Raw genomic sequence first — 22,369 nt, 5'->3', positions numbered from 1 at the left:
CCGTGATTCGTCGTGTGGTCACAATCAAAACTTGAAAAAGCCTTTAACAAACAAACTGTTCCGTCACATACCCGCCGCCGCCGGGATCCATCTCTCGTCCGTCCTTCACCCCATCCAACGGCTGATGCGTAAGGAGGAGTCACCAACACGCAACACGGAAGGAAAAAAGGAAAAGATTCAGACGGACGGGGCACCACTGCCTGTCGCCCTCAAGAACCCCCACCATCCCCACCGCCAGCAGATCGATTCGCGAAAGAGACGACCGCCGCCGCATCGGACCGTGCCCGAGCCCCCCTTCTCCTCGCTGACTCGGCTCCCCTCCTCCGCCGTCGCCGGAGGCGAAGCAAGTGTAATAAACCGACCCACCCTCCTCCTCTCTCCTCTCCCTCCGCATGCGCTGTTTTGTTCCGTATCGGGTTGTGCGCGGGGGACAGGGCGCCACCTGCGCCGATCGTTCCGTTTGTGTTCGTTGTTTGTGTCCGTTTCTGTGCCTGTGGCTTCGGTTGTTCCTCTGAGCGACGGCGATCGAGCCTTAATCTTAGCTCCTGCTGGGCTGCGCCTGCGCAGGCTGAGGTGGGGTTCCGTGCGCCCCGGTTCGTGGTGGAATTGATTTTGCCCGGTTGTTGCTTGCCGTAGCAGCATGTTTTCCTCCCCACAACATTTCTGGTCCGAGTGCGGCAGCACAGCACCTGATCCTTAGCTATGCCGATCCGAACTGTGGCCTGACCGGCTGACCGTGGGCGAAGCACTCGACCCTCAGTATCTGCTGCCGCCATTTCTTGCCCGGAGCTGTTGCGCTTTGGCTTGTAGTAAACTCGACACGTTGTCGCCCCTTGCTCGCCCGGGCAGTTCTGCTCGAGTGCTTGTACTCCGTCGTCGTCACTGGCGACAAGTAGTTTGATCGGCGTTACGGTAAGGAACAGTGCTTTGCAATCACTGTCCATGGAACCGCTGTATCTGGATGTTTTTTTACGAACCAGGATTGAATTGAGCTTGGAGGGCTATCTGTACTAGTTTCCTTCTCGATCGATGGAATGATAAATCGATTTTTCAGTGTGTTACTCTGTGGGCCATGCTTGTTCGAAACATATTTCATGCGAAGTTTCTACTTGCTTCGTTGAAAAAGTAAGCGAGATCAAATGATGATGAACGGCTCACAGACTTTATTTGATTTTCCTGCTTGCAGGGGGACCACAGAAGCATTAGCTGGGTGAACCCACTCAAAGGGGGCAGGGAATTGTGTGCTAGTTTGAATGGCTGCTACAAAGCTTCAGGCCCTTTGGAACCACCCGGCTGGCCCCAAAACCAGTTAGTCATTTTCTGGACTTTAATCTTTCTCTCTTTTTTTTGGGTTAACGGTGAACAAAAGCATCCTCATATTAGATAATGTTCTGTTCGTCATTGCTGGTCATGGCCATCACCATCTTGCAGTGACAAGCTGTATAAAGACTGGCAATGGCCATCACCATCTTGCACAGTGATGTCTTCTTAGCTTGTGTTTATTTCTGTTAGATGTCTATGCATGCGTCCTTGTTGCCACCTGCAGGCAATGATATCAATATTCCCAAATCCCAATCGTATTTGGTCCATCTATAGAGTTCTTGTTGCTACTGTTCTTTCTGAGCCGATCTCGTATTGTGATGGTACCCTTTATTGGAAATGGCAACATGTGATGGCTAAGGAGATTGCTGCTCTTGAGCACCGACACGTGGAAACTTGTTTCTTGTCCACCACGTGTCCGTCCTATAATATGTAAGCGGGTCTATAAGGTTAAGATCTGTTCTGATGGCTCTTTTGAGCGTTCAAAGGCTCGCTTAGTTACTTGTCACGAGACGTTTGCGTCTGTTGCTCACATGACCACTCTTCATACTCTCTCAGCTTGATGTCAAGAATACCTAAATGGTGAGCTACATGAAGAGGTCTACATGTAGCCATCGTTTGGGTATCATGTCCCCGCGGGCATGTTTTGTCGCCTACGACACTCCCTTTATGGCCTCAAGCAAGCTCCACATGCTTGATTTTAGCGCTTTGCATCTGTGATCACTATGATTGGTTTGTGCATACTTCGTCTCGTGGTCGTACTCTTCTTTTTTTCTCGAAAAACGCCTAGGAAAACTGCACCTCATTATATTAAGAAGAAAAAGTAATCAGGGTCTAAAGAAGGCCCGATACAAAAGACCCCTTCGGGGGCCAGAAACACGCACATTGCCAGGGAAGTCCATAGGACTCAGCTAAGGGGGCTGCTAGGTAAGAAATGCCTTTTGCCTCCGCTATTTCCCATCGATGCATATCTTCTTCTCTATGTTGATGATATGATCATCACAGGAGATGAGCTTGAGTACACAACCTTTTTGTTAAGGCACATCTTAATGAAGAGTTTCTCATGTCTGACGTCTTTGACCTTGGTCCTGTTCGTTATTTTTTTGGGATAGATTTTTTCTTTTCATCTGAGTTTTTTTTTCTATCTCAAGCGAAGTACGTTCAAGATCTTGATCAGGCTTCTCTTACTGATCAACAGACAATTGAGGCTCCTATAGAACTCAATGTTCACTTTCGTGCCACAGATGGTGAACTTATTGAGGATTCTATTCGCTATCAATGCATTCTATGGAGCCTTGTTTACCTTGTGTCACTCATTCTGATATTTTGTATTTTGTATATATTCTGAATCAGTTTGTTTTTGCTCCCGTCCAGCTCCACTAGTCACTTGCTTCATGTCCTACAATATATTTGTCGGACTATATCTAGACGCCTATTCTTTTCACGTTCTACCTAGGCTAGTGACCGCTCTGATCTTTGATCTCTTTCTATCTATGCATTTTTCTTGGTGGTTCCCTCATTGCTTGGAATACTAAGAAGCAGCTAGCAATTTCTCGTTCGAGTGTAGAGGCTGAGTTGCATGCTATGGCTCTTGTGACTACAAAGTTACTTGGTTACGGTGGTTGCTTCAGGATTTTGGTGTTTTTTTTTCTACGCCGACTCCTCTTTTGTCTCACAATACTTGTTCTATTAGTATTGCTCGTGATCCGATCAAGCATGAACTTACTAAGCATATAGGTGTGATGCCTATTACACATTGTGTACAGGTTCAAGATGATATGTTTGATCTTCGATATGTGCCTTCAAAGCGTTAGTTGATTGATTCCTTCGTGAAGGTATAGACTAGAGCTGAGTATAGGTTTTACCTCTCTAAACTCAGTGTATTTGATCCACCTTGAGTTTGAGGGGAGGGAGGTTAGATATCTATGCATGTGTCCTTGTTGTATTCGATCTCTTATATAGAGTCCTTGTTATATGTCTATGCATGTGTCCTTGTTGTATTCAGTCTCATATATAGAGTTCTTATTCTACACAGTCTCAGTCTCTATCCTGTATTAGTGTATATATTTGGGCCTAGTGCCCCATATTGAATATAGTGCAATTCATAACAATTTTAATATATCAAATCATGACTGATCTGCATTCCTTGTAGTTTTTGTTATTATGTTGTCCTCTAGATGGGAAATGTAATTTTGCTTTGTACTGCAGAAATGCAAAGTACGATTCAATGAAAATGCCCAAACTTATTTGCATTCATTTGTCAGTAATGTGATCCATGGTGCACTTAACAAATTATCCCCATAATCTGTAACTTTAAAGCTGACCTCCATTGCAGTTCATTTCTGGGCGCCAACATTCAAATGGGGCATCAGCATTGCCAACATAGCCGACTTTGCTAAACCACCTGAAAAGATATCTTACCCTCAGCAAGTTGGTACGGATAAGCTGCTCAATCAGTTTAAGTTGTAATCCTGCATTCCATATAACATGTACATTTGTTAAAGTGCATTATTGTATAATTCTGGTCTGCTTACTCTTTTACATGATGATTAGCTGTTGCATGCACTGGACTCATTTGGTCAAGGTACAGCTTGGTTATCACACCGGTAAGCCATTAGTCAGTTTGTGGTACTTGTCCATTGGTTCTATTGTTGTCCACTGAAACATACAAGGTGGTATGGTTGTATTTGATCTCACTGGAAATTTACTGGAACTTCTATTAATCTTCTGATTCTGACCTTGTTTTTTTTCTAAGAGTAAATTTCACTGCCGGTCCTTTAACTTGCCCCATGTCCTTATCCAGGTTCTGATACTTTTAAATAGCATATTTAGCTCTTTAAACGAGTCCTAAGTCCTCATCCAGGTCCCCATCCTTCTAAATTATGCATTTAGCCCCCTAAACTTGACCCAAGTTCTCATGCAGGTCCCGGTACTTTTAAATTGCACACTCAGGCCCCTGAAGTTGTATTGTTGTAACATTATGGTCCCATCCACCCATGTACCATAGTCATCACCTTCGCCAAACCACACATGCCTGCCTTGCCCATGTAGCCACATAGCACTCACCATGCTCGACCTCCTACCATGCGCCTGCCTATGTTGCATCATCTGTGTGGTGCCGTATCCATGTTGCCACGTTAGGCCATGTCGTGTCCGCTACGCCGTCATGCCACATGCTCCACTCACCCTAGTGCACTACAGCGATGGTCCTATCGTTGTCAAGGGAGGTGAGGAAGGTTGGGAGTGTGGGACTAAAGGCCTGTTTGGTTCAGAACCTGCCAACCTGGCCTGGGAGTGCTCGGCTAGGAAGGTCGATCCAGCCGCTGCGCTCAAAATCAACGTCCTTGGGGAGCTGCCTGGCCCAGGCAGGTTTGTTAGGGCTAGAACCAAACAAGCCCTAAGTGCGAAGAGATGATGAGAATGAGCATGAGCTCCTGCTTGAAGAGGGAGTAGAAAGAGTGCGGTGGTGGTGTTGAACGCGATTGTCGTGAGGCATGGTCTGATGTCATGACAAGGGCCGAGAGCCCGAGACATGTGGTAGGGCAAGCATGACAAGGGCCGCCAAGTGTTGAAGCAGGTCCTAGGAAGCTAGGTTTGCATATGCAACACGATGTGGGGAGAGGATGGACTGGGATGGTACAATAATACAATTTTTGGGAATTGGACGTGTATTTTTGAAGTACTGGGACTGGGATGAGAACTTGGTTGATAATTTGATATCCATTTGCTTGTATAGTTTATGCTTGATACTTCTGTCTTCTTCACACATGTTCAACAAGACTAATCATCTCAGTGAACAACAATTCTTGTTCTGATGTGTTTGTACTCTACGTACAACAAACATTTTAAACATACTGATTATCTATATAAAATTTATTGTCCTTAGGAGTTTGGACTCTTAATAGACAATATAAAAAACCTTTTTTCACTTGATTGATTATTTATGACTTCGAAATGAGCTAAAAAAAACTCGGCCGGGGAGGGAAAGACCGCCCTCCCGGTATTATATTAAGAAGAGACCGAAACATGATCCCGGCCGAGAAAATCCCCGAACCCTGACCCCCATCACTAGCGGGCCGTCACCGCCCACTCTGCAACGGCTCAGCCGGAGGGTGGCGCGCAGGACGTAACCCGGGAGCGAGCGGGGCACAACGAGGTTTTTTTTTTAACCAAGCCAGAAATTCGCTCCCGAGGGGGATCGAACCCAGGACCTGGAGGTGCTACTCGGAAACCTTAACCATTACGCTAGAGGCCCTTTCACACTTCGAAATGAGCTCATAGTTATGCAGTGATGCATGATTGTTTTTTCATAGCTGAGATAGTATTGGTGTCCTTACATCTGGTTTTCCGATTTGATTGCCTAATATGTTAATTGCTAATATAGTAGCCTTGGTATGTTAGTTGGTGCTTACCTGATTGCCATGGAAATTTATATTGTTGCAGAGAAACTGGAACCTTTTCAGTGTTAACGTTGCAATGGCGGGTACAGGCCTGTATCAGCTTTCACGGAAGATCAGGTTTGTCCCAAAGCCAAGCCAGCGAGTGTCATATTGTTGATATGTTTAAGAACATGATTTACCTATCGATATCCTTTACAGGCAAGATTACTTATCCGATGAGAAAGATGCTGCTTCACAACTGGAAGCATAGATAATGACAACAGGCAAAGAATAACGGATTGGAAAGCCTGCATCCTAGGAGTCTACTCTTGATTTTTTTTTTCTGGGCAAGCAAAGAATAACGGATGGGTCATGTTTGTTTTCCTGTTATTCTGAAATCGTGAGCAGGCTAATGTGAAAATCTTCCGCCAAAAAAGAAAACCAATGAAGTGATGTTTTGAGCATTTTTTTTGTGGGAACAAGTCATGAAAGTACATGGTTTATCTGTTGTTCTTTTGTTCCTTCAACCGCTTTATTTGGGAAAACGCTAAATTGTTGCCAAGCTGATTGACCATAATCCAGCCTTTGCTCGATTCATTGGTAAAAATCTAAAAAAATCTGGAATCTCAGCCAACGAGACATAATATAAAGGTTGAATAGATTTATGAAAATATACAGATTCCTCTAGCAATCCACTTGTTCATGAGTTATTATGATATTATATATATATGGCTAGGATCACAAATTAATTACGAAATATTTTCAATATAATAGTATAACACACATTTGTTCATAAGTTATTATAGACACGGTCACTTAACTAGTGATTTAATTATTTTGTTTTCTATTCGGAGTCCTTTGCTCGACGTGTTGTTTGACTCCCGCCTGACGACATCGCTGAACGGTGGTTCGTTGAAGGTCAGCGTTACTTGTTCTTCAGCTTATAGCTTTCATTTTGATGTGCAGTGCCTATGATGGTCCATCTCTATATAAGCCGGCGATGTAACACATTGCTTTAGCTATTACCATCGTCATACGTGCGGCTTTGTGTATGCCATGGATACGTTGGATTGAGTGTGCATAACGTTTGGATCTAGCGCTATGGACTTAGGGCCCCACGACAATGGTGTATCGCCCCATTGCCATTGATGGCATGCTGTCGATTTGGCTTATGTGAACAACGCCCCTCCTATCATGTTACAAGTCATCATGTTTTTTTTTATAAAATATATAGTTGAAGGCTGTTTGAACCAAACAATTTTTAGCTTTCTCTCATATTTCCCACGTACAACAGCTTACTCACATTTCATACTTGGAATAAGATTTCTACATCTAAACTAAATAGAACCTGAATTTGATAAAATCTAAAAGTGTTCATACTTACAACACTAAATATATTTCACAATGCACTTTACATTTAATATTATACAAATCGATACACTTTAATATACAAATAGACTAAAGTCTCGTTTCAAACACAGGAATTTCACATGAAACATACAAGAATTTCACAGTAATCGGTTTATTTTTACAAGAAAAACATAGAAAACGAGAAAATTTCCCGCGCTCCAAAGGAGACATAATATTTGTATGATCGAAAAATTGCGTCCCTACTCTTTAAGTCGAAGTAGTTGTCGTGTAGTATGAGTGTTGACCTATTAGTATCTTGTCGTACCACCAATCAATATTCTTCTACACTAACGTTATCTGCCTGTCTTCAACGGCTCTCTTATCTTATACTCAATCTTATCCCATATTTTAAACTACACTTTACCAACATTGTCATTTACGATGAATTTGTTGAGAACTACGTTACCACGGATCACCAGATCTGCTCCCTTCCCTTCCGTCAGCAGTAGAGGCGCAAGAAGATGTAGAGAACCCGTCTCCCTTCCCATAAGCACGACAGAGGAAACACACGAGACACTGGATATAGGGTTGGGCCTCTGGCCTCTTTCTCTTCTCTGTATTATGAGGGGGTGTATAGGTTCCTTATATAGAGATGTGAGACCCCTCAGGGGCAAAGCAGGTATTTGCCCACATAACCCTAACTAGGGTTACTTAACACTCCCCCTTGGGCGAATACCGTGACCAACACATGCCTCGTTAAAACTCCGAAAAACCCAGTGGGAAAAATTTGGAGAAAGAGTGCATGGTGATACAAATTTGCATTTGCACTTTGTTGCCTCGTTAAAAACCTCATGTGAGAAACTTCAAGAAAACTCACCAAGGGAAAAAAGAGTACAACAACTGTCATCGGGACAGATTTCGATCCTTTGGGATCTAGATTCTATCGAATCTTCTACAAGGGCTAACTTTAGAAATGTGCTCCCCCTGATCCTTGCAAAACTGTATCAATAAGGCAAAACAACTTCTTCTAGAAGTATATGCACATAAAGATTTAGCAAACGGATTGCATATCCTTGCAAGGACTATTTCAGGAACTTTACCTCTACTCACTTCTAGGATATACGAGGTAAGTGCACGTAACAATATAAATAAGCCACTTTGACTGATGGTGTTCGATCGACTGGATCTATATATTTGATAGAAAGTTCCATAAAGGTTCACATATTGATCATCAAGCTCATGCCTTCAGGGCATAAAATATGACATTTATTGTCTCACGATTGTGCTCCCCCTGACGATGACATCTGTCAAAGTCGTTATCCCTCATAACTCAAGCATATTCTTCAAGATATACGTCTCATTGTTCATCTGGAATAACGAGAATCGATGAGGTTGGGGTGCTATCATTTTCTATCTTACACCACAATTTATACATAGTTGTGCAAAGCAAATAACATGTCCTTCAATAGGACTTAGGGGATAATATAGTTGCAATAATACATATTATAAATATGACACATCGCTCGAGGTGTTCATCCATTGCAACATCTATGATGGTGTAACAAAAGTCCATCTAAGATCGTAATCCATCAGGGATTTTTCATCGATCAGATACATCGTTATAGTCTGTCATTCTGGCACAATGGGGATATTTTGCCAGTAACACCTAAACCTTATAGGTTTCTGCCATCAGGGCTTTAGAGGATACCGTAATTCCACATCTAGTGGAAATTACTATGAGTAAAACTCATGGAATGCACATGTGCTTATTCGGTAAACTTCAAGTCCTTTGGTACCTCATCTTATTCCTTTTCGGGTCTGTATGGGTCTTTATCCCTTTATAGGGATTATCAAACTTTGGTGTTTAACACAGACTTTATTTCTTCTGGAAAGGTTCCATCTGAGAACTATAATCTCAACTAGGAGATATTCTCCCTACATATGAGAGTGGTCATTCGTTAGGAATGCATTATTCGGTATGAGATTTATATGTTGCATATTTATAATTCAAGATTATGAGTCCTCCTAGGATCTCATGATGGATCTTCAGAATCCTATTAACTGCATATTTTAATTCATGCCATTTGCCAGATATATTACATAGCGGAACAGTGTTTATTCAACACATATGTGGGATGGGTCTCTCACTAGACCACTTGAACCATCACATTCACCACACATTATTTCAATAGTGCCCATAAATGTCCGAACTTCAAGCTCGCGACTTTCATTTTGCGATTCTTGGTTCAGCCTCGATTGCATTTATCAATGACCCGATAAGAGAGTTTAAAGCACTCATGCCTAGGACTTTGTTTTGGATCCCTTTGCAATTTATAGAGGCAAGATAGGTGTCGACACATTTGTCTCCCACATTTAATAATGATCTTCGTCATTTCCCAAAAACAAAAGATTCATTGTTCCGTATTCCTAGCACAATGATATTGTGCGCATTACTAGGAATTTCATCATCATGATGAACCTCTTCGTGAGGTAACTCACCAGCAGGGCGAGTTCATCGGAGGAGAGTTATTACAGACCACGTGAATCTGCAATCAGAATATATGCTTTGACTAAGACCAACAGATCATATTCGCAGGCGTCCCCGAGAATAGATCAAATGCCAATAAGTCAAATGTGGATATTATATTAATCCCGGGTATATCCACATCTACATCAGGTAGAAGCATTCAGACCAATATGGTTACTCCTCAACGATTTCTGGCAAACTCCATATACACAGGAGTACACATAGAATGACAGATTCAGTTTGGCTTTTGTGCGTTTAATAGAATATTGAGGCATTATACTATATGGGCATTCCTCCCCCTAATGCCGAGATGTTCTAAAAAGCATATAGATAAAATCCCCAACCACAATCAACCAGTTGTGGCCAATGTATGCTATTGTGGTGATTTATTTGGGAAATTCTTACGCACATTACAGATAGGGGTTTTATGCAGTGAGCTTTGGACTTAGATTGATGTAGTGGCATGAATACTACATATTTGTCCTTCAACGTGAAGGATTAGTCTCAACTTCTAGCAAGACACGCAACAACAAGTCGCTTTGTGGTTACAATTCTGCAAACTTACTGTTATTATCACCAAATATACAGTCAATCATCAGGACTTAGACTGATACGCGCAACAATATGTTAGTGAAAGGGAAATGTGCCTTTGGGCCATTTCTAAGTATTTTGGTGATTGAGTGTCAACACAAGTGCTTAAATGTAAATCTATGCCCATGGATGAACAAAGTGCAAATCACAAGTAAAGGTATGTTTCTAAGCCTTAGTACCTTGGTTTTGTGTACTAATATATTTGTCTAAGTGTTAGAAACAGAGGGAAGAAGAAAAGGACAATGTTGGCTGTGTACAGCCAACAGGCTGTTTCGGTCTGGGGCACCGGACTGTCCGGTGGTGCACCGGACAGTGTCCGGTGCGCCAGGCTGCCTCGACCTGAAGACGCCGCTCTCGGGAATTTGCCGACGGCGTACGGCTAAAATTCACCGGACTGTCCGGTGTGCACCGGACTGTCCGGTGAGCCAACGGTCGGCCGAGCCAACGGTCGGCCGCGGAATCTGCGCGCGACACGTGGTCTGGCCAACGGTCGGAAGGAGGCACCGGACTGTCCGGTGTGCACCGGACTGTCCGGTGCGCCAGATCTGCAACGGTCGGCAACGGTCGGCTGCGCTTGTTAAGGAAAGAAATCGGGCACCGGACAGTGTCCGGTGTGCACCGGACTGTCCGGTGCGCCCGACGACAGAAGGCAAGGATGACCTTCCAGATTTGTTCTCAACGGCTCCTAGCTGCCTTGGGGCTATAAAAGGGACCCCTAGGCGCATGGAGGAGATAACCAAGCATTCCTTGAGCACTCTTGATCACTCACACATCAATCTTGCGCACTTGTTCGACATTCTAGTGATTTGAGCTCCGTTCTAGTGTGCTAGTCTCTTGAGCTCAAGTCTGGGTCTTGTGTGTGCGTATTCGCTGTGATCTTTGTGTCGTGTGTGAGTTGCTAATCCCTCCCTTGCTCTGTGATTCTCTGTGAACATCTTTTGTAAGGGCGAGAGGCTCCAAGCTGTGGAGATTTCTCGCAAACGGGATTGAGAAAAGAAAAGCAAGAACACCGTGGTATTCAAGTTGATCATTGGATCACTTGAGAGGAGTTGAGTGCAACTCTCGTCCGTTGGGACGCCACAACGTGGAGTAGGCAAGTTTTGTACTTGGCCGAACCACGGGATAACCACCGTGTCATCTCTGTGATTGAATTCTTGTAGTTATTGTGTTTTGACTTCTCTCTAGCCACTTGGCATAAACTGTGCTAACGCTTAATCAAAGTTTTGTGGCTATAAGTTTAAGTTTTACAGGATCACCTATTCACCCCCCCCCCCTCTAGGTGCTCTCAATTGGTATCGGAGCAGTTCTCTTCAAGAAAGGGACTAACCGCCCGAAGAGATGGATCCTAAGGGGAAGGGAATCGTGATCAACGATAAGGAGAAGGAGTCCTTCGTTAATGAGCCCAAAGATGACAAGCCTACCGACTCCGGCTCAGGTCATAGACGAAAGGAAGGGAAGAAGAAGAAGACGAGGCGCATCAAGGAGATCGTCTACTACGACGACAGTGATAAGTCTACATCTTCCCAAAAGGACAACGACCACAACGACTACGAGCAAAGGAAACCGGTTAATTCTAACTTTTCTTTTGACTACTCTCGTATTCCGCAAAGTTCAAATTCACATTTGCTTTCCATTCCACTCGGCAAGCCCCCACACTTTGATGGGGAGGACTACGGATTTTGGAGCCACAAAATGCGTAGTCACCTATTCTCTCTCCATCCTAGCATATGGGAGATTGTAGATAGTGGAATGCACTTTAATAGTTCGGATAGTCCTATATTCATTAATGAGCAAATCCATAAGAATGCACAAGCTACTACTGTTCTTCTAGCCTCATTGTGCAGGGATGAATATAATAAAGTGAGTGGCTTGGATAACGCCAAGCAAATCTGGGATACCCTCAAGATCTCTCATGAGGGAAATGACGCTACCTTGCTCACCAAAATGGAGTTGGTGGAGGGCGAGCTTGGACGGTTCGCGATGATAAGGGGCGAGGAGCCAACTCAAACATACAACCGGCTCAAGACCCTTATCAACAAAATAAGGAGCTACGGAAGCACACGATGGACGGACCACGACGTCGTCCGACTAATGCTAAGGTCCTTTACCGTTCTTGATCCTCATTTGGTGAATAATATTCGTGAGAATCCCAGGTACACCAAAATGTCGCCCGAAGAAGTCTTAGGAAAATTCGTCAGCGGGCGAATGATGATCAAGGAGACAAGGTACGTGGACGACGCCTTGAATGGACCGATCAACGAACCACAACCTTTTGCTCTCAAAGAAACAAGAAGCAAGGAGGCGCTACCTAGCAAGGTGGCACAAATTGAGGCGGTCGGACTTAATGATGAGGAGATGGCTCTCATCATCAAACGCTTCAAGACGGTGCTAAAGGGTCACAAGGGGCAGCCAAGCAAGACCAAGACGAAGGGGAAGCGCTCATGCTTCAAGTGCGGTAAGATTGGTCATTTTATCGCTAACTGCCCCGATAATGATAGTGACCAGGAAAAGGGAAACAAGAGGGAAAAGAAGAAGCATTACAAGAAGGCAAAGGGCGAGGCGCATCTAGGCAAGGAGTGGGACTCGGATTGCTCCTCTTCCGACTTCGACAATGAAGGACTCGCCGCCACCGCCTTCAACAAATCAGCCCTCTTCCCCAACGAGCGTCACACATGCCTTATGGCAAGAGAGAAGAAGGTATGTACTCACAACTCTACCTATGCTTCTTCAAGTGAGGACGAATCTAGTGATGAGGATGAAGTAGATTATTCATGTTTGTTCAAGGGCTTAGATAGATCTAAGATAGACAAAATTAATGAATTAATTGATGCCTTGAATGAAAAGAATATACTTTTAGAAAAGCAAGAGGATTTGTTGTATGAAGAACATGATAAGTTTGTAGAGGCTCAAAAATCCCTTGCATTAGAAATTAAGAGGAATGAAATGCTTGCTTGTGAAGTGTCAACATGCCATGATTCTATTTCTAACTTAAAGAGCATAAACGATGATTTAAATGCTAAACTAGTAGAAGCAAATAAATCCAACTCTTGTGTTGATTATGTTGAAATTTGCACTAGGTGTAAGGATATCGACATTAATGCTTGTAGCGAACACTTAGTTTCTATTTCAAAATTAAATGATGAATTAGCTAGTCTTAATGCTCAACTTAAGGCTAGCAAGAGTAATTTTGATAAACTAAAGTTTGCTAGGGATGCCTACACGGTTGGTAGACACCCCTCAATTAAGGATGGGCTTGGTTTCAAGAAGGAAGCCAAGAACTTAACAAGCCATAAGACTCCCATCTCCACCAAGGAGAAAGGGAAGGCTCCTATGGCTAATAGTGTTAAGAAGAATCATGCTTTCATGTACTATGATAGGAAATATTCTAGAAATGCTTTTAGAGGTCATGATGTTTTTGATTCACATGCTTATGACTCTTATGCTATGACTGCTTCTAGTTCTCATGTTATGCATGGTAGAAATGTGATTAGAAGAAATGTTGTTCATCAAATGCCTAGGAGAAATGTTGTTCACAATGTTCCTAGGAAAGTAGTAAATGAACCTTCTACAATTTATTGTGCTTTAAATGCTTCCTTTGCTATTTGTAGAAAGGATAAGAAAATTGTGGCTAGGAAGTTAGGGACAAAATGCAAGGGAGACAAAACTTGCATTTGGGTCCCTAAGGATATTTGCACTAACCTTGTAGGACCCAACACGAGTTGGGTACCTAAGTCCCAAGCCTAAATTTGCCTTGCAGGTTTATGCATCCGGGGGTTCAAGCTGGATTATCGACAGCGGATGCACAAACCATATGACGGGGGAGAAGAAGATGTTTACCTCCTACGTCAAGAATAAGGATTCCCAAGATTCAATCATATTCGGTGATGGGAATCAAGGCAAGGTAAAAGGGTTAGGTAAAATTGCAATTTCCAATGAGCACTCTATCTCTAATGTGTTTTTAGTAGAGTCTCTAGGATATAATTTACTATCTGTTAGTCAATTATGCAATATGGGATATAACTGTCTATTTACAAATGTAGATGTGTCTGTCTTTAGAAGAAGTGATGGTTCACTAGCTTTTAAGGGTGTATTAGACGGCAAACTCTACTTAGTTGATTTTGCAAAAGAAGAAGCCGGTCTAGATGCATGCTTAATAGCTAAGACTAGCATGGGCTGGCTGTGGCATCGCCGCTTAGCACATGTGGGGATGAAGAACCTTCACAAGCTTCTAAAGGGAGAACACGTTATAGGTTTGACTAACGTTCAATTCGAAAAAGATAGACCTTGTGCAGCCTGTCAAGCAGGTAAACAGGTGGGAGGAGCGCATCACAGCAAGAATGTGATGACCACCTCAAGACCTCTGGAGCTGCTGCATATGGACCTCTTCGGACCCGTCGCCTATCTGAGCATAGGAGGGAGTAAGTATGGTCTAGTTATTGTTGATGACTTTTCCCGCTTCACTTGGGTGTTCTTTTTGCAGGATAAGTCTGAAACCCAAGGGACCCTCAAGCGCTTCCTCAGGAGAGCTCAAAATGAGTTTGAGCTCAAGGTGAAGAAGATAAGAAGCGACAACGGGTCCGAGTTCAAGAACCTTCAAGTGGAGGAGTTCCTTGAGGAGGAAGGGATCAAGCACGAGTTCTCCGCTCCCTACACACCACAGCAAAATGGTGTGGTAGAGAGGAAGAACAGGACGCTCATCGATATGGCAAGGACGATGCTAGGAGAGTTCAAGACCCCCGAGTACTTTTGGACGGAAGCCGTGAACACGGCTTGCCATGCCATCAACAGGGTCTACCTTCACCGCCTCCTCAAGAAGACTTCGTATGAGCTGCTAACCGGTAACAAACCCAATGTATCTTACTTTCGTGTATTTGGGAGCAAGTGCTACATTCTAGTGAAGAAGGGTAGAAATTCTAAATTTGCTCCCAAAGCTGTAGAAGGGTTTTTGTTAGGTTATGACTCAAATACAAAGGCGTATAGAGTCTTCAACAAATCATCGGGTTTGGTTGAAGTCTCTAGCGACGTTGTATTTGATGAGACTAATGGCTCTCCAAGAGAGCAAGTTGTTGATTGTGATGATGTAGATGAAGAAGATGTTCCGACGGCCGCTATACGAACCATGGCGATTGGAGAAGTTCGGCCACAGGAACAAGATGAACAAGATCAACCTTCTTCCTCAACAATGGTGCATCCCCCAACTCAAGACGATGAACAGGTTCATCAACAGGAGGCATGTGATCAAGGGGGAGCACAAGATGATCATGTGATGGAGGAAGAAGCGGAACCAGCACCTCCAACCCAAGTTCGAGCAATGATTCAAAGGGATCATCCCGTCGACCAAATTCTGGGTGACATTAGCAAGGGAGTAACTACTCGATCTCGATTAGTTAATTTTTGTGAGCATTACTCCTTTGTCTCTTCTATTGAGCCTTTCAGGGTAGAGGAGGCCTTGCTAGATCCGGACTGGGTGTTGGCCATGCAAGAGGAGCTCAATAACTTCAAGAGGAATGAAGTTTGGACACTGGTGCCTCGTCCGAAGCAAAATGTTGTGGGAACCAAGTGGGTGTTCCGCAACAAACAGGACGAGCACGGGGTGGTGACGAGAAACAAGGCTCGACTTGTGGCAAAAGGTTATGCCCAAGTCGCAGGTTTGGATTTCGAGGAGACTTTTGCTCCTGTGGCTAGGCTAGAATCAATTCGTATCTTGCTAGCATATGCCGCTCATCATTCTTTCAGGTTGTACCAAATGGATGTGAAGAGCGCTTTCCTCAACGGGCCAATCAAGGAGGAGGTGTACGTGGAGCAACCCCCTGGCTTCGAGGATGAACGGTACCCCGACCATGTGTGTAAGCTCTCTAAGGCGCTCTATGGACTTAAGCAAGCCCCAAGAGCATGGTATGAATGCCTTAGAGACTTTCTAATTGTTAATGCTTTCAAGGTTGGGAAAGCTGATCCAACTCTTTTTACAAAGACATGTGATGGTGATTTGTTTGTGTGCCAAATTTATGTCGATGACATAATATTTGGTTCCACTAACCAAAAGTCTTGTGAAGAGTTTAGCAGGGTGATGACGCAGAAATTCGAGATGTCGATGATGGGCGAGTTGAACTACTTCCTTGGGTTCCAAGTGAAGCAACTCAAGGACGGCACCTTCATCTCCCAAACGAAGTACACACAAGATCTGCTAAAGCGGTTTGGGATGAAGGACGCCAAGCCCGCAAAGACTCCGATGGGAACCGACGGACACACCGACCTCAACAAAGGAGGTAAGTCCGTTGATCAAAAAGCATACCGGTCCATGATAGGTTCTTTGCTTTATTTATGTGCTAGTAGACCGGATATTATGCTTAGCGTATGCATGTGTGCTAGATTTCAATCTGATCCTAAGGAGTGTCACTTAGTGGCGGTGAAGCGAATTCTTAGATATTTAGTTGCTACGCCTTGCTTTGGGCTCTGGTATCCAAAGGGGTCTACCTTTGACTTGGTTGGATACTCAGATTCCGACTATGCTGGATGTAAGGTCGATAGGAAGAGCACATCGGGGACGTGCCAATTCTTAGGAAGGTCCCTGGTGTCATGGAACTCTAAGAAACAAACTTCCGTTGCCCTATCCACCGCTGAGGCCGAGTATGTTGCCGCAGGACAGTGTTGCGCGCAACTACTTTGGATGAGGCAAACCCTCAGGGACTTTGGCTACAATCTGAGCAAAGTCCCACTCCTATGTGATAATGAGAGTGCTATCCGCATGGCGGAAAATCCTGTTGAGCACAGCCGCACAAAGCACATAGACATCCGACATCACTTTTTGAGAGACCACCAGCAAAAGGGGGATATCGAAGTGTTTCATGTTAGCACCGAGAACCAGCTAGCCGATATCTTTACCAAGCCTCTAGATGAGAAGACCTTTTGCAGGCTGCGTAGTGAGCTAAATGTCTTAGATTCGCGGAACTTGGATTGAATTGTAGCATACATGTGTTTATGCTTTTGATCATGTTCATTCTGCATTTTGTTGCTTATTGTGGTGCTCAAGTTGTACAAACACTCCCTGGACCTCACAAGTCCGTTGCAAAGTGATGCACAAGTTTAGGGGGAGCTGTGTTACAACTTGACCCTTTGAGACTAACTATGTAGTTGAGTTTGCTTGATTTAGTCTCGAAGGAGAATTGAAAGGGAAAAAGGTGGACTTGGACCATGAAAGACTTCCACTGCACTCCGATGAGAGGGTAACTTATTCCAAGTCCATCTCATGAACTCTTATTGCCATTTGATCTTAATTGAAGATTTTGGTGAGGCAATGGGATTAAAGGGCCAAGATTGATCCCGTTTTGGTGCTTGATGCCAAAGGGGGAGAAAATAAAGGCCAAAGCAATAAATGGATCAGCTACCACTTGAGAAATTTTGAAAATAGTGAAATAGAGCCTTTTGTTTTGTCAAAACTCTCTTATTGTCTCTCTTGTCAAAAGTTGGCTTCATGTGGGGAGAAGTAGTGATTATGGGAAAAAGGGGGAGTTGTTGAAATCTTTGATCAATCTCTTTTTGAATGACTCTCTTTATGCTTCAACATGTGTGTTTGACTTAGAGATAGAGATTTGAGTTTGATTTGCAAAAACAAACCAAGTGGTGGCAAAGGATGATCCATATATGCCAAAGTTGAATAAAACTAAAATTTATTTTATTTGGAGTGATTCTGCACTTGTTATAGTTGCTTTATGTTGTGTTGGCATAAATCACCAAAAAGGGGGAGATTGAAAGGGAAATGTGCCTTTGGGCCATTTCTAAGTATTTTGGTGATTGAGTGTCAACACAAGTGCTTAAATGTAAATCTATGCCCATGGATGAACAAAGTGCAAATCACAAGTAAAGGTATGTTTCTAAGCCTTAGTACCTTGGTTTTGTGTACTAATATATTTGTCTAAGTGTTAGAAACAGAGGGAAGAAGAAAAGGACAATGTTGGCTATGTACAGCCAACAGGCTGTTTCGGTCTGGGGCACCGGACTGTCCGGTGGTGCACCAGACAGTGTCCGGTGCGCCAGGCTGCCTCGACCTGAAGACGCCGCTCTCGGGAATTTGCCGACGGCGTACGGCTAAAATTCACCGGACTGTCCGGTGAGCCAACGGTCGGCCGAGCCAACGGTCGGCCGCGGAATCTGCGCGCGACACGTGGTCTGGCCAACGGTCGGAAGGAGGCACCGGACTGTCCGGTGTGCACCGGACTGTCCGGTGCGCCAGATCTGCAACGGTCGGCAACGGTCGGCTGCGCCTGTTAAGGAAAGAAATCGGGCACCGGACAGTGTCCGGTGTGCACCGGACTGTCCGGTGCGCCCGACGACAGAAGGCAAGGATGGCCTTCCAGATTTGTTCTCAACGGCTCCTAGCTGCCTTGGGGCTATAAAAGGGACCCCTAGGCGCATGGAGGAGATAACCAAGCATTCCTTGAGCACTCTTGATCACTCACACATCAATCTTGCGCACTTGTTCGACATTCTAGTGATTTGAGCTCCGTTCTAGTGTGCTAGTCTCTTGAGCTCAAGTCTGGGTCTTGTGTGTGCGTATTCGCTGTGATCTTTGTGTCGTGTGTGAGTTGCTAATCCCTCCCTTGCTCTGTGATTCTCTGTGAACATCTTTTGTAAGGGCGAGAGGCTCCAAGCTGTGGAGATTCCTCGCAAACGGGATTGAGAAAAGAAAAGCAAGAACACCGTGGTATTCAAGTTGATCATTGGATCACTTGAGAGGAGTTGAGTGCAACTCTCGTCCGTTGGGACGCCACAACGTGGAGTAGGCAAGTTTTGTACTTGGCCGAACCACGGGATAACCACCGTGTCATCTCTGTGATTGAATTCTTGTAGTTATTGTGTTTTGACTTCTCTCTAGCCACTTGGCATAAACTGTGCTAACGCTTAATCAAAGTTTTGTGGCTATAAGTTTAAGTTTTACAGGATCACCTATTCACCCCCCCTCTAGGTGCTCTCAGTTAGCCATAAAAACAAAAAAACTTTAGGGCTCATGCATACCATTTGTCGTTTGGAGCAAGTAGTTGACTTCAGATCAACAAGGACAATGACCATCAGGTCTAGCGCTCACAAGAACATTCATTGGTTGCATTGTGCTTTCAAGCACATAGGAGAGTTTGCGCATATATAATGGTGGTAAAGTGCACGGTATCCTGCCAATGCTGCCAAGCAGAGATTTTTATATGCAGAGATGTATAGTCCAACTCGTTTTTATCATTGCCCATGGGTTACCCAATTACTCATACCATTTTGAAATTGGGTATCAATTTATGCAATATTTTTAGGTATTATAATTTTGAGAGAGAACTTATAACAATAATTAATTTTTGGTGTTGCCAGCAGGGCAAACATTTCTCCTCATATTATATACCAAATTGTTCTATATAGCATTATTTCGATCTCTTCATTGTTCAACAAAAAGAGAAGCTTTGGAATAGAACAGACAAGGCCAAGAATTCATTTTATCTGGGAAAAACCACCTGATTGCTAAGCTTTCGATTAAGCAAATGGTGATAACTGCTTGGCAATAGCGAAACAAGACCATATCCGTCTGGGACCAGGCTTCAACAACAGATAGTAGTGCTCTCATAAGAAGAAATCATCAGGAGTAGAGAGGATACAACAGGTCTCCACAAGATCTTCATATTTCTATCATAAATTATCATCACTAATAGTCTAGTGGTCAAGACATATGACTCTTCTGGCTTCGAGGACCAATGACATGTTAATGTCTAATCTAGCTTCAAGCTCTGTGGTGATGTGGGATTTCATAGTTATTTGTCTACTCTTCTCACTTCTAGTAGATCGGAGGTAGATAATGGTAAGCATGCCAAAGGGTGGAATTCAGTGTAGTTCGGCTACATAAACCCCAGGTATGTGTCCATTCAGGACCGACCTTTACCATTTAGCTTACAGTGTATACCAAATTGTCAAAGAACTATCCCGAGTCAATTCAGTGACTATAAGTATTTACAATTCCGAGAGATGTATGCGACACAAGCATATAGGTCCTAGATAGAACGAGTAAAGTGGTTCGACAGGAACACATTATGGTTTTCACACCAACATAGTGAAAAAATTCTCAGAATAACCCCTCGGTATACTCGCAACTTCGTGTTGCTGGCCATTACATGTCCTTTTATCTCATAGTTTGCTTCATGTCATTTAGCGACAAAGAGAGCAATGTGCTAACATCTGGTTGAACAATGTATGGCTGAGATTTAGTTTTAAATCATTTGGTAAGGCCTTTTGCTTACTAATAGAATCCCAATTCGTGATGTCTTCTATGCCAAAATGGCTTTCATGCATTATATTATATATCTTCGGGTTACTTCGGGTAAAACTTTATGCATGAGGAGAGAGCAAAGAATTAACTTATCTGTGTTTCATTGTATTTTAATTTAATTTCCCAGATTTCCAAGCACTATAGAGCTTGATATAATTGTTAAGGCCACTTGGCGATATATATAAATATATGATGCCACACAACACAATCAAATAAAATATAGAGCCAAATAAAATTGTTTACGAAGGTTGCGTTATGATGTAATTTTAGGGGCTTGAACAACCCACCACAATCTACGCGAGTACAAGCTCTATTGTATCTGGCGTCAACGCGTGTGTGGCCATCTGGGCTACGACAACACAATAAGCCTTCATAACAAACGCAACAGGCGCAGTTGTGACTCGATAGTCGGGGTACAAGACAAGTCCACGCAACGTGCGCAATAGGCACAATTGTGGCTCGAGGCAGACAGACAATGCCTATAGGGCATGCGAAAAATACGCGACTCAGCGATGGCGGTCTGACTCAACAGGAGCGATCCGATTAATGGAGAGCGCGACATCGCAATCACATGACACAGCCAAGTTCGAACGACACAAATACTGCGTCGTGTTGCCAGGGCGTAACCAGTGCTCAGCCAATGCCATAACTCGGTCGATTAATAACGTAGTCTGATCGACGTGTCTGAGTACCCACTATACAATTTAATCGCTCGGCGTGAGTTCAAAAGCTCAACGCAACACAAATATTTAGAGCGATTTGAGTATACACAATATAACCTTCACATGCATTTTAATAATTTTCTGCTATTATTTACTACGGAAAATAATTATTAATGCAGAAAAAATGAACATCATAATTAATATATGAACATAACACATCAGGTGTAAAAGACATTTCTCCATATTTAAGCATGCATTTTCTACTAATTATTTACTGCAGGAAATAATTAATTAAAGTAGAAATTACTACGTAAAAGTAAACATACAACTTTAACTTGTTTAAATTCAACATGAATTTATTTATATAAAATAGGGGGCCTACTCGAGGAGTCTTGCATGGATAGACCGCTGCATCTGGTTGACTCGTTCACTGGTCAAAGGGAAGTGGGCCCACATGCCTTTTTTCATGGCATGAACGCATGGAATAGTGCGAACACTTTTTTTCTCTCGTACGTCCTTATCTCCATGCAGCACAAGAATAGGACTTTTCATCTCCACGACTCCAGGCGCACAAGAATAGGATAGGACTTTTCATCTCCACGAGACCACGACATGCATGACTGGCGGATGCGGCTCCCAGGGCAGTCCGCTCCGGCGCGACTGCAGGCGCGGGCGCTGATCCTGGAGTGACAGCCAGCACGGCATGACTGCCGGCACGGTTGCCAGGGCCGCGCGACTGTTGGCGTGGGTGCGGCTCCTGGCGCGGCCACAGCTCAGGCGCACGACTTTCGACGCGACGTGAGTATCTCTGATGTGCGGACGAGCGGTGCAGGTCCGACGCGCGGTCGTGACTCCAAGGCGAGCACGAACAATGGTGCTCGGGGCAGATCGAGAGGAGCCCCACTGGACATGGTGGGCGATGACGAGATTCCACCAACATTAGATTAAAAAACAATTATACCGTTCGATTGCGTAGAGGAGTAATCGAAGACTGTCGCGTAGGACAGTTCGGCTAGGCCGGGGACCTGCCGGCTTGACGGAGAGTTGATGCAGATCTGATCTCGCAGCAACGTCGAGGTAGAGCGTGCTGATAACGTGTTGAGAACTACGTTACCATGGATCACCAGATCCGCTCCCTTCCCTTCCGTCAGCAGTAGAGGCGCAAGAAGATGTAGAGAACTCGTCTCCCTTCCCATAAGCACGACAGAGGAAACACACGAGACACTGGATATAGGGTTGGGCC

The 22,369-nt window shown here is 44.0% G+C and overlaps 1 protein-coding gene across 1 annotated transcript; it reads left to right on the top strand.

The window, feature by feature from the left end:
• The first annotated feature begins 202 nt into the window (after window positions 1–202).
• LOC100273562 (uncharacterized) lies at window positions 203–6,259 on the top strand. Its single transcript, NM_001147980.1, has 6 exons — window positions 203–349; window positions 1,187–1,308; window positions 3,656–3,754; window positions 3,874–3,926; window positions 5,764–5,837; window positions 5,919–6,259. Exons 2-6 carry the CDS (start codon window positions 1,254–1,256, stop codon window positions 5,968–5,970), a joined length of 333 nt encoding a protein of 110 aa, NP_001141452.1. The 5' UTR covers window positions 203–349; window positions 1,187–1,253; the 3' UTR covers window positions 5,971–6,259.
• The last annotated feature ends 16,110 nt before the right edge of the window (window positions 6,260–22,369 follow it).

This window comes from Zea mays, chromosome 4, assembly GCF_902167145.1.
Source record: "Zea mays cultivar B73 chromosome 4, Zm-B73-REFERENCE-NAM-5.0, whole genome shotgun sequence".
Lineage (NCBI taxonomy): Eukaryota > Viridiplantae > Streptophyta > Magnoliopsida > Poales > Poaceae > Zea > Zea mays.
This window is presented reverse-complemented; position numbering and strand designations above follow the sequence as displayed.

Bases quoted from the DNA above. Each gene is read 5' to 3' on its own strand.
- LOC100273562 (NM_001147980.1), top strand. From the start codon at position 1,254: ATGGCTGCTACAAAGCTTCAGGCCCTTTGGAACCACCCGGCTGGCCCC. The intron at 1,309-3,655 runs GTTAGTCATTTT...CCTCCATTGCAG, and splicing joins CCCGGCTGGCCCCAAAACCA to TTCATTTCTGGGCGCCAACA. The intron at 5,838-5,918 runs GTTTGTCCCAAA...TATCCTTTACAG, and splicing joins CAGCTTTCACGGAAGATCAG to GCAAGATTACTTATCCGATG.